The sequence below is a fragment of the Cherax quadricarinatus genome, chromosome 26 (assembly GCF_038502225.1).
Source record: "Cherax quadricarinatus isolate ZL_2023a chromosome 26, ASM3850222v1, whole genome shotgun sequence".
Classification (NCBI taxonomy): domain Eukaryota; kingdom Metazoa; phylum Arthropoda; class Malacostraca; order Decapoda; family Parastacidae; genus Cherax; species Cherax quadricarinatus.
Genome location: NC_091317.1, coordinates 15,336,845 through 15,350,157, shown reverse-complemented (window position 1 = coordinate 15,350,157; position 13,313 = coordinate 15,336,845). Strand labels below are relative to the sequence as shown.

At 40.4% G+C, this 13,313-nt stretch overlaps 1 protein-coding gene across 3 annotated transcripts in view; it reads right to left on the bottom strand.

Annotated features, from left to right (window-relative positions):
* The window catches only part of ND-42 (NADH dehydrogenase (ubiquinone) subunit ND-42), an 86,745-nt gene that overhangs the window by 61,433 nt on the left and 11,999 nt on the right, over positions 1 to 13,313 (bottom strand). Inside the window, exons 1-2 of one of the 3 annotated variants that reach the window (XM_053780483.2) lie at positions 5,909 to 5,973; positions 1,456 to 1,548 (exon numbers count right to left, since the gene is read on the bottom strand). In XM_053780483.2, the coding sequence (XP_053636458.1) occupies positions 1,456 to 1,548 (93 nt within the window). In that variant the 5' untranslated portion in view covers positions 5,909 to 5,973. Of the gene's footprint in view, positions 1 to 1,455; positions 1,549 to 5,821; positions 5,874 to 5,908; positions 5,974 to 13,313 lie in introns of those variants that run through there. The other 2 variants (XM_053780484.2, XM_070088819.1) reach the window with 2 other exon arrangements.

Here is a 13,313-nt window from a genome sequence, read left to right as displayed (position 1 = left end):
TGTACACAATGTAAGGTGTTTTTATGAACGTGTATCAACCATAACCAGACGCGTTTGTTTACATAGTAGTCTGCGGCTCTGTTCTCTTACTTGTTGTCTATTTCTCAGTTATTCGCTTTTCTCTCTCTTATTCACCTCACACCCTACATTAAGACTACAAATATTTTAAGTTAAGTAATGAGTGTGAGCAAAGTAACATTTATGAAGGGATTCCGGGAAACTGGCAGGCCAGACTTGAGTCCTGGAGATGGGAGGTACAGTGTCTGCACTCTGAAGGAGGGGTGTTAATGTTGCAGTTTTTTAACTGTAGTGTAAAGCACCCTTCTGGCAAGACAGTGATGGAGTGAATGATGATAAAAGGTTTTCTTTTTCGGGCCACCCTGCCTTGGTGGGAATCGGCCGATGTGTTAAGTCTTAATGTAGAGTGAGAGGTGAAAAGTATTTACAGTATTTGTAGAAAGTTGTTTGGGAGGTATGGTAGCCGGCCTGGCCAGCCCACCTACTACAACATTTAAAGCGCCCTAGAGCGATAAAATGCATATACAGTACACTCGTTACTTTTATTATTTATTATTAAGACTACAAATATTTTCAGGTAAGTAATGAGTGTACTGTATATGCATTTTATCACTTTAGGGTGCTTTAAATGTCATAGTATATTATGTATGGGTGGGGTGGCCAGGAGGGTTACCATACCTACCACACCTGACTTCATAAAGTAAATACCTCTCACCTTTTGCCCTACATTAAGACTACAAATATTTTGCGGTAAATAATGAGTGTACTGTGTGTGTATTTTACTTTTTATGTTTTTTTAATGCCTAGTTCTATTGCTAACTTAATATATGTTAGTGCAAACTTGTTATCTGGCATTTATATGCATTTGTAAGTGGAAAAAAAGGCATTCTGCTTTCCAGCGATGTCTGCATTGCAGCAGTAGCCTGGAACCTAACCTGCCATATAAGTGGGCCCTACTGTAGAACCAACCAAAATCATCTATATTTCAGTGATGTCCTCCATTCTCTCACGTGACACCAAAAAACAGATTTACATCAGTGACCCTGGCATCAATAATGTAGATCATGTTAGGTAAAAGGACACAAATGCAACTAATGTGACATTTTATCGTGGCAATGTTTCACTCTCCAGGAGCTTTGTCAAGCCATTACCTCTCTTTTTTTTTTTTTTTTTTTTTTTTTTTGTAGGTTGGACAAAGGTATATGGGGATGGATTTGAGAAGGCAACAGTTTGACAAAGCTCCTGTAGAGTGAAACGTTGCCACAATAAAATGTCACATTAGTTGCAGTTGTGTCCTTTTACTTAACATATTGTCGGTAATTCTACCAATATTAATACAACGTAGATCTTATGTAAGTGACAGTGAATGGTTTAAGTGAATGCTGTACAATGAAAACCTGAAACAAGATAAGCAGCAAGCTTAACAACAGTGTTTACCTGAGGGCGGAGTATGGGTGTTGGAGAAGACAAGAAGCGCCCAGACAGCCCTCTCAGGGAGGGGATCCCCCACCTTATCACTGACAATGCCATCTGGAAGATAAAACATTACATAAAATTCTTGCCTCAATTAATATTGCAAATTAAAATGCTAAGTGAAAATGTATGATTCTATAAACCAAACTCCTGATTAAATTAATATTTTTCATTGTAATCTGACTTCTTGTTCATCCAAAATTCTTTATATGAAAAAAATTATATTTTTGGGGGCCGTAATCAAGTAAATGTGTTCACAAGAAGCCTTACACTGGTAAGGGTGAAATATCTCTGCTCAGTGTACCATTACATAGCACTACAACCACACTTGGGAGGAGCCACATGTCATACTGAAGGCAGAGCCACTTGCATATTCAAGTGGGTCTGGACCAAAATTAGCAATAAACATTCAATCAACATTAGTACAATCAGTGTTCACCCAGACTATTCCCGACAAGATTAGCACAGACCATATTAAAACTACAAATGCGAGTTATGGACAAATCTCTCACCAATTCCCAGAGTTACCTCGAGTATACCTGGAGAGGGTTTCAAGGGTCAACGCCCCCACGGCCCAGTCTGAAACCAGGCCTCATGGTGGATCAGGGTCTGATCAACCAGGCTGTTACTGCTGGCCACATGCAAACTGACATGTGAACCACAGCCCAGCTGGTCAGGTACTGATTTTAGGTGCCTGTCCAGAGCCTTCTTGAAGATAGCCTGGGGTCTACTGGTAATCCCCCTTATGTATGCTGGGAAGCAGTTGAACAGTCTTGAGCCCCTGACACTTATTGTGTTGTCTTTCAAGCGTACTCATGGCACCCCTGCTTTTCACTGGGGGAATGTTGCATCTCCTAATGAGTCTTTTGCTTTCATAAGAAGTGATTTTCGTGTGCAAGTTTGGTACTAATCCCTCTAGGATTTTTCAAGTGTATATTATCATGCATCTCTCTTGCCAGCATTCCAGGGAATACAAATCAAGGGACTTCAATCATTCCCAGTAATTAAGGTGCTTTATCATACTTATGTGTGCTGTTAAAGTTCTTTGTACACTCTCCAGGTCAACAGTTTTGCCTGCCTTGAAGGGGGCAATTAGTGTACAGCAGCATTCCAGCCTAGGGAGAACAAACGATTTGAAGAGATTCGTCATGGGCTTGGTGTCCCTAGTTTTGAGGGTTCTCATTATCCTATCATTTTTCTAGCAGATGCAGTAGATATATTGTTGCAGTCTTTGAAGGTGAGATCCTCTGACATTATCACTCCCAGGTCCTTCACATTACTTTTTGCTCTATTGTATGGTTAGAATTTGTTGTATACCCTGATACAGTTTTAATTTCCTCAAGTTTTCCATATCTATGTAGTTGAAATTTTTGTTCATTGAACTTCATATTGTTCTGAGTGGCCAATTTGAAAATCTGGTTGATGTCAGCTTGGAGTCTTGCAGTGTCTTCAATGGAGGACACTGTCATGGAAATTCAGGTGTCATCAGCAAAGGAAGACACGGAGCAAGTACTATGCCTTGTGGAACAGAGCTTTTCACCGTAGCTGCCTCAGACTTTACTGTTTACTATTACTCTTTGTATTCTATTTGTTAGGAAGTAACAGATCCATCTACCACTTTTCCTGTTATTCCTTTATCAAACATTTTGTGTGCTATTACATCGTGGTTGCACTTGTCAAAGACTTTTGCAAAGTCTGTGTATACTACATCTGCATTTTGTTCATCCTCTACAGCATCTAGGACCTTGTCACAGTAGTTCAGTAGCTGGGACAGGCAGAAGCTACCTGCTTTAAACGCATGTTGCCCTGGATTGTGTAACTGATGGGTATAGGTGGTTGGCGATCTTGCTCCTTAGAACCCTCTCAAAGATTTTTATGATATGGGATGTTAGTGCTATTGATTTGTAGTTCTTTGCAATTGCTTTACTGTCACTTTTGTAGAGTGGGGCTATGTTTTTAGTGAGTGTGGGATGACCCCTGTATCCATGCTCCCTCTCCATAGAATGCTGAAAGCACATGATGGACTTCTTGCAGTTCTTGATGAACATGGAGTTCCATGAGTCTGGGCCTGGGGCAGAGTGCATGGGCATGTCATTTATTGCCTTTTCGAAGTCTTGTGGTGTTAGGATAATATCACAGATTTTTGGAATGACCAAATTTTGGGTCTCATTCATAAAGAATTCATTTAGATTGTCAACCGTTAGTCTGGGTAACGGCTCTCTGACCTTAGTATCTCACCCATTTCTTTGCTGTCGTCTGTATTTGTCCCATCTCACCTAAGCAGGCCCCCAACACTAGATGTTCTTTTACTCTTAGATTTGGAATAAGAGAAGAAGTATTTTTTTTTTCGATTTCCTTTATGGGTTTTAGTTCCTCCTGAGATTCTTTAAGCTTAAGTTCGATATGTGCTATTTCTCTGACTAGTGCCTCCCTTCGTATTTCAGATATATTGGCTCCTCTCAGCAGCTTTGAAATTCTTCGCCTCTGTCATTATAGGGAGCGTCTCTTTCTAGTTTACATCCTCTCTTTCTTTTTCTCAATATGTGCCTTGAGCAGACCTCAAGAGCCACAGAGTTTATTTTTTCTAGGCCAACGTTTGGATCCGTGTTGTTTAGGATATATTCCTAATTTGTTTCATTTAGAACATGGTTGGCTTGTTCCCATTGCATGTTTTTGTTACTGAAGTTGAATTTTGCAAAGGCTTCATTTTGCTGGTCAGGAGCCCTGTGCATACATGTCTCTACCTCTATCATGTTGTGATCTGAGTGTGTCTTTGATACGGTTATAATACGTATCAGATCGTCGTCGTCATTTGCTACACTCCTCAATTTTAAATGTCTCACGTTGAAGTCTCCCTGTAGTAAGATGCTTAGGGCAGGAGTTGGGAGATTTTCCAGACAGTGGTCAAAAGCTGTTCCTGGAATTGCTGGGAAGTTGCATCCGGAGGCTTGTATACGACCACAATGTTCACAATTGTATTATAATTTCCACAAATCATATAACACATAATCCATAACTACTAAGACGTTCACCCTACACGCATGGCAGGAGAAACGGACATATCACCGTTTATCATTTTGCATTACTACTAGAAGGAAGGAATTAGAATCCTACTGACTCTTGATACTGTATTCATGTGTATATATATAATCCTATTTAATATAATTAAGCTATCCCAGGTTAAAATCATAACCATCTGTCATGAGTGAATGCTTCAAATAATACTGTGCATAATATTATTTCCAGGATATTACAATAATTAAATACCAGGATAAATAATGTTTAAAATGCATCCAACGTAATTTGCCACTATATTAATGGTTAAGAACCAAGCCTGAAAGTAGGCAAGTAAGTTTATTTAGGTACAGTTCCACAAATTATCGTACATGGTAAATTATGTGTAAATTACCTAGAATAACACAAAAAAAAGTCCAAGTAGAAGTCATACAGTGCTAGCACACTCAGCTCATACACTGAAGTCCAGGGGTCAATTCCCGGTAAGGCTGGAAAACATTAGGATGTGTTTCCTTTAAGACAACTGCTGTCCATGTTCACCTATCCATAAAATAGGTGCCTGGGTGTTAGTCAACTGTTGTGGGTCGTATCCTGGGACAAAACTGACCTAATTTGCCCGAAATACACTACATAACAAGGGACTTTTTATATAATAGGGCATCACTGATGTCAGCTAGGCCTGTATACCTTGTACATGTACTTGAAGAAATAAAATTATTATTATTATAACTTAAGTGCTATACCCACAAGACCTGGAGAATAAAAGGAAATCAGAACTGATCCAAAGTAGAGGATAATAACTCCAATTCCTTGAACGAAGTGCTGTTCACCAGCATCCAGGCTTCCTCCATGAAGAAAAGTAATGAAAAAATAAGTATTGGCTTAGTGATGGTAATTGAAGTTTTAGCCCAGAATAACCCAATCACAATTAATTTAGAGATGCACGCAGTTTTGATCCAAGGAAGAGGATAAGAGGTTCAATTACTAACCCAACCAATTTGATAATAGTCAAAGAAAATAATGAAATTCACGTCTACTTCGTAAAAAATCTACAGGAAATTATTGATGGGAAGCGCTAAACTCATAAGGGTCATGAATCACCTTGGGAAGAAACAGTCAGGTTTGATCTGAGGAAATAAACTCAAATTCCTTGGAACAAGAGCCTTTGACCAGCAACAACCCAACTTCCCAGACGGTAAATCTACATTAAAACTGTACATATTTATTTTGATCACATTGCAATCCCACTGCTACAAACAGCTGTCAGATTTAAGGAAACAAACATGCCCTTATAATGTGTAGTTGCAACAATGACCTCTCACAGGTGTTGCTGTGTTTTGTGGCGGAGTTCAAACTCAAAATTAGCGAAACAAAATTTAGGAAAATATTAGGTAATATTTACTGTGATTTTCCCCCGGCTGGTGGCCCCCTGGTGGTGGCGGCAACAACTACACCAGCTGCTGCACACTCTTCCTCTTATGGCTCCGTCTTTAGTTTAGAAATAATAACAATATTCACCTCCAGTATATGCTATTGAGTGAGAAGTAGCAAAATTATGAACATTAAAATGGTATAAAATACCGACAAGTATCTTCTGCTTCTATCAACTTTTCTGTACTCGACTGAAGAAGCCTACTGTGTAGGCGAAACGTTTCGAAATAAAGATACCTGACTGTTGCATATGTGTCTTACCTAGCAAAATTATACAAATATACAAATATTTCATACATTTTCTCAAGGAATTAATGTCAGATTTGATTTTCTTTATCGAAGAAGCCAAACTTCAAGTCTTCCTCTTACATACAAATTTTGGTCTGACTCCAGTTGTTTATTATTTGCATTAAATAATGTAATTCCTTGACATTTCTATACGACTGAAATTTCTATTTATTTTTAGTGTAGAAATTTCAGTATAATAAATATATTTTATGAATTATGCAACCTTTTTCAGGTGTATTACGTCAAATCAGAGTTATTATATTCATGAGCTAAACCAGGAGTCCCCAGACTCTTCAGGATTTCTCTTAATTATAAGAACATAAGAAAGGAGGAACACTGCAGGAGGCCTGTTGGCCCATACTAGGCAGGTCCTTTACAATTCATCCCACTAACAAAAGAAAAAAAAGAGTTCATTACCTTTGTAAATTGTGAGTTCATTACCTCTGTAACTTGCTCAGCTATCAAAACTTTGGAGTCCAGTCCCTGGACCAATTATGTACCTCTGTAATCTTTTGACTACCGCCCACACGATGGGTATGGGGTGCATAATAAACATATTAAACTAACTAACAAAACATTTGCCCAACCCAATTTTCAATGCCACCCAAGAAATAAGCTCTGATGTGAAAGTCCCACTCAAATCCAACCCCTCCCACTCATGGAAATAAATGGTATAAAATACCGACACAATGGAAATATAAACACATATGCAGTATAATGTGATCCTTCATTGACTACTAAGCCCACACAGTGGGCTTTTTCAAGTCACAAACAGAACTACCTGGGGTGGAAGGAACGCGAGTATTTATAGTCAGGTTCAGAATGCTGAGGTCAGGTGGAGAATGCTGCATCTGATGATGTACCGAGTGGGGTTATAGAGTCTAAAATCTTGGGTAGCTTGGAAAGGAGATTGGATAAGTTTGTGAGCAGATCTTCTACAGTGTTCTTATGTGGGATATCGATGAAGTTTCTTGGCAAGTGGTTCAGCTATGTTATAGAAGCCACTATTCTGGTTGAAGTTGTCGGATATAGAAATAAGTGATGATTCCAGGATTCTTCGGTATTGAGTGTTGTCTTCTGTGGCGATAAGTCTTGAGTTTCTGTAGTTTATCAAGTGGTTGTGTGAATTACGATGTTGTACGCAGGCATTCCTTGTGTCGTCAGACCTGCTTGCGTATTGGTGTTCTGAAATACGTGTTTGGAGGTCCCTTGATGTTTCGCCCAAGTATAACTTGTTGCAGTCATTACAAGGGATTATGTATACCCCTGCAGAGGGTGGAAGCTTGTCCTGTCTATCACTGGTAATGTCCTTGATGGTCGTGATTGTGGAGGTAGATACTTGAAATGAGGTATTGGAAAAGATGTTGGAAACGTGTTTGGCAATGGAGTTGGTGGGGAGGACTATGTATCTCTTCTCGGCAGTCTTCTCTGGGTGTGTTGAAGATGTTTAATGCCCGTCGTCTGCAGTCTCTGATGAAGTGACGAGGATAGTGGAGTTTAGAAAATACTTGTTCAATCATCGTGCATTCTTCTTCAAGAAACTCATTGCTGCAGATTCTGAGTGCACGCACACTGACGATTACAGGAACAAAATGCTCAGTCTACTTAATGACCCAGATACCTACAAACCTCTCACAACTAACCAAGTGGACAACCTTACTAAAACTTTTCTTCAAAGGACTCGCCGCATTCTGAGGGGCTCAGAACAAGGGAAGAAACTTCTGCACACCATACCCAGCAACCCCAGACCTGCCAGGATGTACGGTCTGCCAAAAAATCACAAGCCAGGTATCCCACTGAGGCCCATATCCTCGGGAATAGGCAGTGCTCCCCACCAGCTCTCAGGAATTCTCGCAAAACACCTCTCTAAACTGCATATGTGTCTTACCTAACAACCTCTCTAAACTCTTGGGCACTATCAGTCCAGCACATCTCAAACACTCGGGTGATCTTCTCAATCGCATTCGCAACATCAACATCAGGAACAAGAAACTTTCCAGCCTTGACGTGACTTCCCTATTCACCAAAGTACCTACTACACAAGCCATCGATCTCTTGCGCAGGAAAATTGACGATTCACTTGATCTTCCCATTCCAGCCAGGGATTTCATCGACCTTGTTCTACCTGGAGTTCATTACCTTTGTGACTAGTTCAGCTATCATAACTTTGGGGTCCCTTTGTAATCTTTTGACTACCGCCCACAGGATGGGTATGGGGTGCATAAAGATATTAAACTAAAGTGTGTGTGTGTGTGTGTGTGTGTGTGTGTGTGTGTGTGTGTGTGTGTGTGTGTGTGTGTGTGTGTGTGTGTGTGTGTGTGTGTGTGGTGTGTGTGACTCAACAATCAATATTTGCACCAATAACTCATTACAGTTGTGACCGGGTGTGGAAGTGTGAATTGCTCATTACTCTATAATTTGTTCATGATTGTAGCCAAAGTATAAACGTAAGTAACCATTCTACAGAATTCATTACCTTTGTAACTTGTGAGCTCATTACCTTTGTACCTAGTTCGGCTTGTAGATGAATGGTTCAGAGAACCGACATGTTGATAAATTAGACACATGTGCAACTCTTGGGTATCTTTATTGAGGAAACGTTTCGCCACACAGTGGCTTCATCAGTCCATACATAGGAGAAACTTGAAGAACAGGAGGAGAATGAGGTAATCAGTCCCTCAACCTTGAGTCGATGTGTTCAGTATTCTACTCAAGATTGATGGACTGAACACATCGACTCAAGGTTGAGGGACTGATTACCTCATTCTCCTCCTGTTCTTCAAGTTTCTCCTATGTATGGACTGATAAAGCCACTGTGTGGCGAAACGTTTCCTCAATAAAGATACCCAAGAGTTGCACATGTGTCTAATTTATCACCTAGTTCGGCTATCAAAACTTTGGGGGCCCAGTCCCTGGACCCATTACGTACCTCTGTAATCTGTAAATACCTTTGTAACTTGTCATGATTGTGACCAGACTTACCTGGAGTTCATTATCTTTGTAAATTGTGAGTTCATTACCTTTGTAAATTGTGAGTTCATTACCTTTGTAAATTGTGAGTTCATTACCTTTGTAAATTGTGAGTTCATTGCCTCTGTAACTTGCTCAGCTATCAAAACTTTGGAGTCCAATCCCTGGACCAATTATGTACCTCTGTAATCTTTTGACTACCGCCCACAGGATGGGTATGGGGTGCATAATAAACATATTAAACTAAACTAACTAACTTGTTGAACTATGTGTTGGCTTTACGTGTTTCTCTTTCGAAAATCACCTCTTTCAGCAGACTTTTGGACTACCCATGGGTTCGCCACTCAGTGCGGTCCTGGCGAACCTATACATGGAACATCTAGAAGCCGAACGTTTCTCCACCATTATTCCTTCATCTGTCACCTGGCTCCGTTATGTTGACGACATTCTCCTCATAACTCCTAAACGCTTCAATGTTAAAGCTCTCCAAGACAAGCTCAACCAGGTCGAGCCTTCAATCCAGTTCACACTTGAAGAAGAAGTCGACAACACTCTTCCTTTCCTTGATGTTCTGCTTTACAAAGCTGACCACGAACTTCGTTTTAAAGTCTATCGAAAACCCACCAACCAAAACGATCTTCTCCACTTTTACTCTCACCACGACACCAAAACCAAACGTGGTGTAATTATAGGCTTCTTCCTGCGTGCACTTAGAATCTGCAGCAATGAGTTTCTTGAAGAAGAATGCACGATGATTGAACAAGTATTTTCTAAACTCCACTATCCTCGTCACTTCATCAGAGACTGCAGACGACGGGCATTAAACATCTTCAACACATCCAGAGAAGACACTGCCGAGAAGAGATACATAGTCCTCCCCACCAACTCCATTGCCAAACACGTTTCCAACATCTTTTCCAATACCTCATTTCAAGTATCTACCTCCACAACCACGACCATCAAGGACATTACCAGTGATAGACAGGACAAGCTTCCACCCTCTGCAGGGGTATACATAATCCCTTGTAATGACTGCAACAAGTTATACGTGGGCGAAACATCAAGGGACCTCCAAACACGTATTTCAGAACACCAATACGCAAGTAGGTCTGACGACACAAGGAATGCCTGCGTACAACACCGTAATTCACACAACCACTTGATAAACTACAGAAACTCAAGACTTATCGCCACAGAAGAAAACACTCAATACCGAAGAATCCTGGAATCATCACTTATTTCTATATCCGACAACTTCAACCAGAATAGTGGCTTCTATAACATAGCTGAACCACTTGCCAAGAAACTTCTTCATCGCTATCCCACATAAGATCACTGTAGAAGGTCTGCTAACAAACTTATCCAATCTCCTTTCCAAGCTACCCAAGATTTTAGACTCTATAACCCCACTCGGTACATCATCAGATGCAGCATTCTCCACCTGACCTCAGCATTCTGAACCTGACTATAAATACTCGCGTTCCTTCCACCCCAGGTAGTTCTGTTTGTGACTTGAAAAAGCCCACTGTGTGGGCGAAACGTAGTCAATAAAGGATCACATTATACTGCATATGTGTTTATTTTTCCCTCCCACTCATGTACTTATCCAACCTAAATTTGAAACTACCCAAAGTCCCAGCCTCAATAACCCAACTAGGTAGACTGTTCCACTCATCAACTACCCTATTTCCAAACCAATACTTTCCTATGTCCTTTCTAAATCTAAACTTATCTAATTTAAATCCATTACTGCGGGTTCTCTCTTGGAGAATCATCCTCAAGACCTTATTAATATCCCCTTTATTAATACCTATCTTTCACTTATACACTTCGATCAGGTCTCCCCTCATTCTTCGTCTAACAAGTGAATGTAACTTAAGAGTCTTCAATCTTTCTTCATAAGGAAGATTTCTAATGCTATGTATTAATTTAGTCATCCTACGCTGAATGTTTTCTAACGAATTTATGTCCATTCTGTAATATGGAGACCAGAACTGAGCTGCATAATCTAGGTGAGGCCTTACTAATGATGTATAAAGCTGCAGTATGACCTCTGGATTTTCTGTTGCTTACACTTCTTGATATAAATCCCAGTAATCTATTTGCCTTATTACGTACGCTTAGGCATTGCTGTCTTGGTTTAAGGTTGCTGCTCACCATAACCCCCAAGTCCTTTTCGCAATCTGTATGGCTAAGTTCTACATCATTTAACTTATAAGTACTAGGGTTATGGGCACTCCCAAGCTTCAGAACCTTGCATTTTTCTACATTGAACTGCATCTGCCACTTTTCTGACCAAGAATAGAGTTTGTTTAAATCCTCCTGAAGTTCCATAACATCTACGTTTGAATCAATTATCCTACCTATCTTTGTGTCATCGGCGAATTTGCTCATATCACTAGTAATTCCCTCATCAAGATCATTGATATATATTATAAACAACAACGGGCCCAAGACTGATCCCTGTGGAACGCCACTTGTTACAGATCCCCACTCGGATTTAACCCCATTTATGGACACTCTGCTTCCTGTCTGTGAGCCATGACTCGATCCACGAGAGCACTTTTCCCCCAATGCCATGAGCTGCCACTTTCATTAACAGTCTATGGTTCGGAACTCTATCAAAAGCCTTACTAAGTAAATAATATCAAATTCTTTATCGTGGTCAACAGCCTCAAAAGCTTTACTGAAGAAAGTTAATAAATTAGTTAGACAAGACCAATTTGACGGTAACGACTTGTCCCCTGTTTTAAAAATAGGAATTACATTAGCCATCTTCCACATATCAGACACTACACCTGTTTGAAGAGATAAATTAAAAATATTAGTTAATGGTTCACAGAGTTCCATTTTGCATTCCTTAAGAACCCTTGAAAAAACCTCATCAGGACCCGGCGACTTATTTTGCTTCAGTCTGTCTATCTGCTTCACAACCATTTCACTAGTGACTGTGATGTTACATAATTCATCTTCTTCTAGCCCACTATAAAAATTAATTACTGGAATATTGTTAGTGTCTTCCTGTGTAAAAACTGAGAGAAAATAATTATTTAAAATCGAGCACATTTCATTCTCTTTGTCAGTAAGGTGCCCATAGTTATTTTTAAGGGGACCTATCTTATCTCTAACTTTTGTTCTCATTATCCATCCTATCATTTTCTTTGCACTTGTGATTGTGGCATTGTTGTGATCCTTGAAAGTGAGACATTACCACTCCCAGGTCCTTTACATTATTTTTCCGCTCTATTGTATGGCCAGAGTTTGTAGTATACTCTGTTCTAGTTATTATCTCCTCCAGTTTTCCATAACAGAGTAGTTGGAATTTGCCCTCATTGAACATTATATTTTTTCCCGTTGCCCACTGGAAAATTTGGTTTACATCTTGGAGGTTAACAGTGTCCTCAACAAATGAGTCTTATGCAGATCCTAGTATCGTCTGCAAAGGATGACCCGGTGCTGTGGATTACATTTCTGTCTATGTCTGATTTGAGGATGAGGAACAGGATGCGGGCGAGAACTGTGCCTTGTGCAATAGAGCTTTTCACTATGGCAGCTTCCGATTTAACTCTGTTGGCCACTACTCTTTGTGTTCGATTGGTTAGGAAGTTGAAGATCCATCTCTCCACTTTGCCAGTTATTCCTTTAGCACGTATTTTGTGCACTATTACGCCATGATCCCACTTGTCAAACGCTTTTGCAAAGTCTGTGTATATTACATCTGCATTCTGTTTTTCTCCCAGTGCATCCAAGACCATGCCACTAGCACGTTAAGAGACAACACAATAAGTGTCAGGGACCCAAGACTGTTCAACTGCCTCCCAGCATACATAAGAGGGATTACCGATAGACCCCTGGCTGTCTTCAAGCAGGCACTGGACAGGCACCTAAAGTCGGTACCTGGCCAACCGGGCTGTGGTTCGTACGATGGATTGCGTGCAGCCAGCAGTAACAGCCTGGTTGATCAGGCCCTGATTCACCATGAGGCCTGGTCACAGACCTGGCCCCGGAACTCTCTCCAGGTAAACTCCAGATAGGGGAACATGAACAACCGGTGTAAGGAAACATGCCCAATGTTTCCAACCTTTGCAAAGAATCGAACCCAGACCCTCACCGTGGGA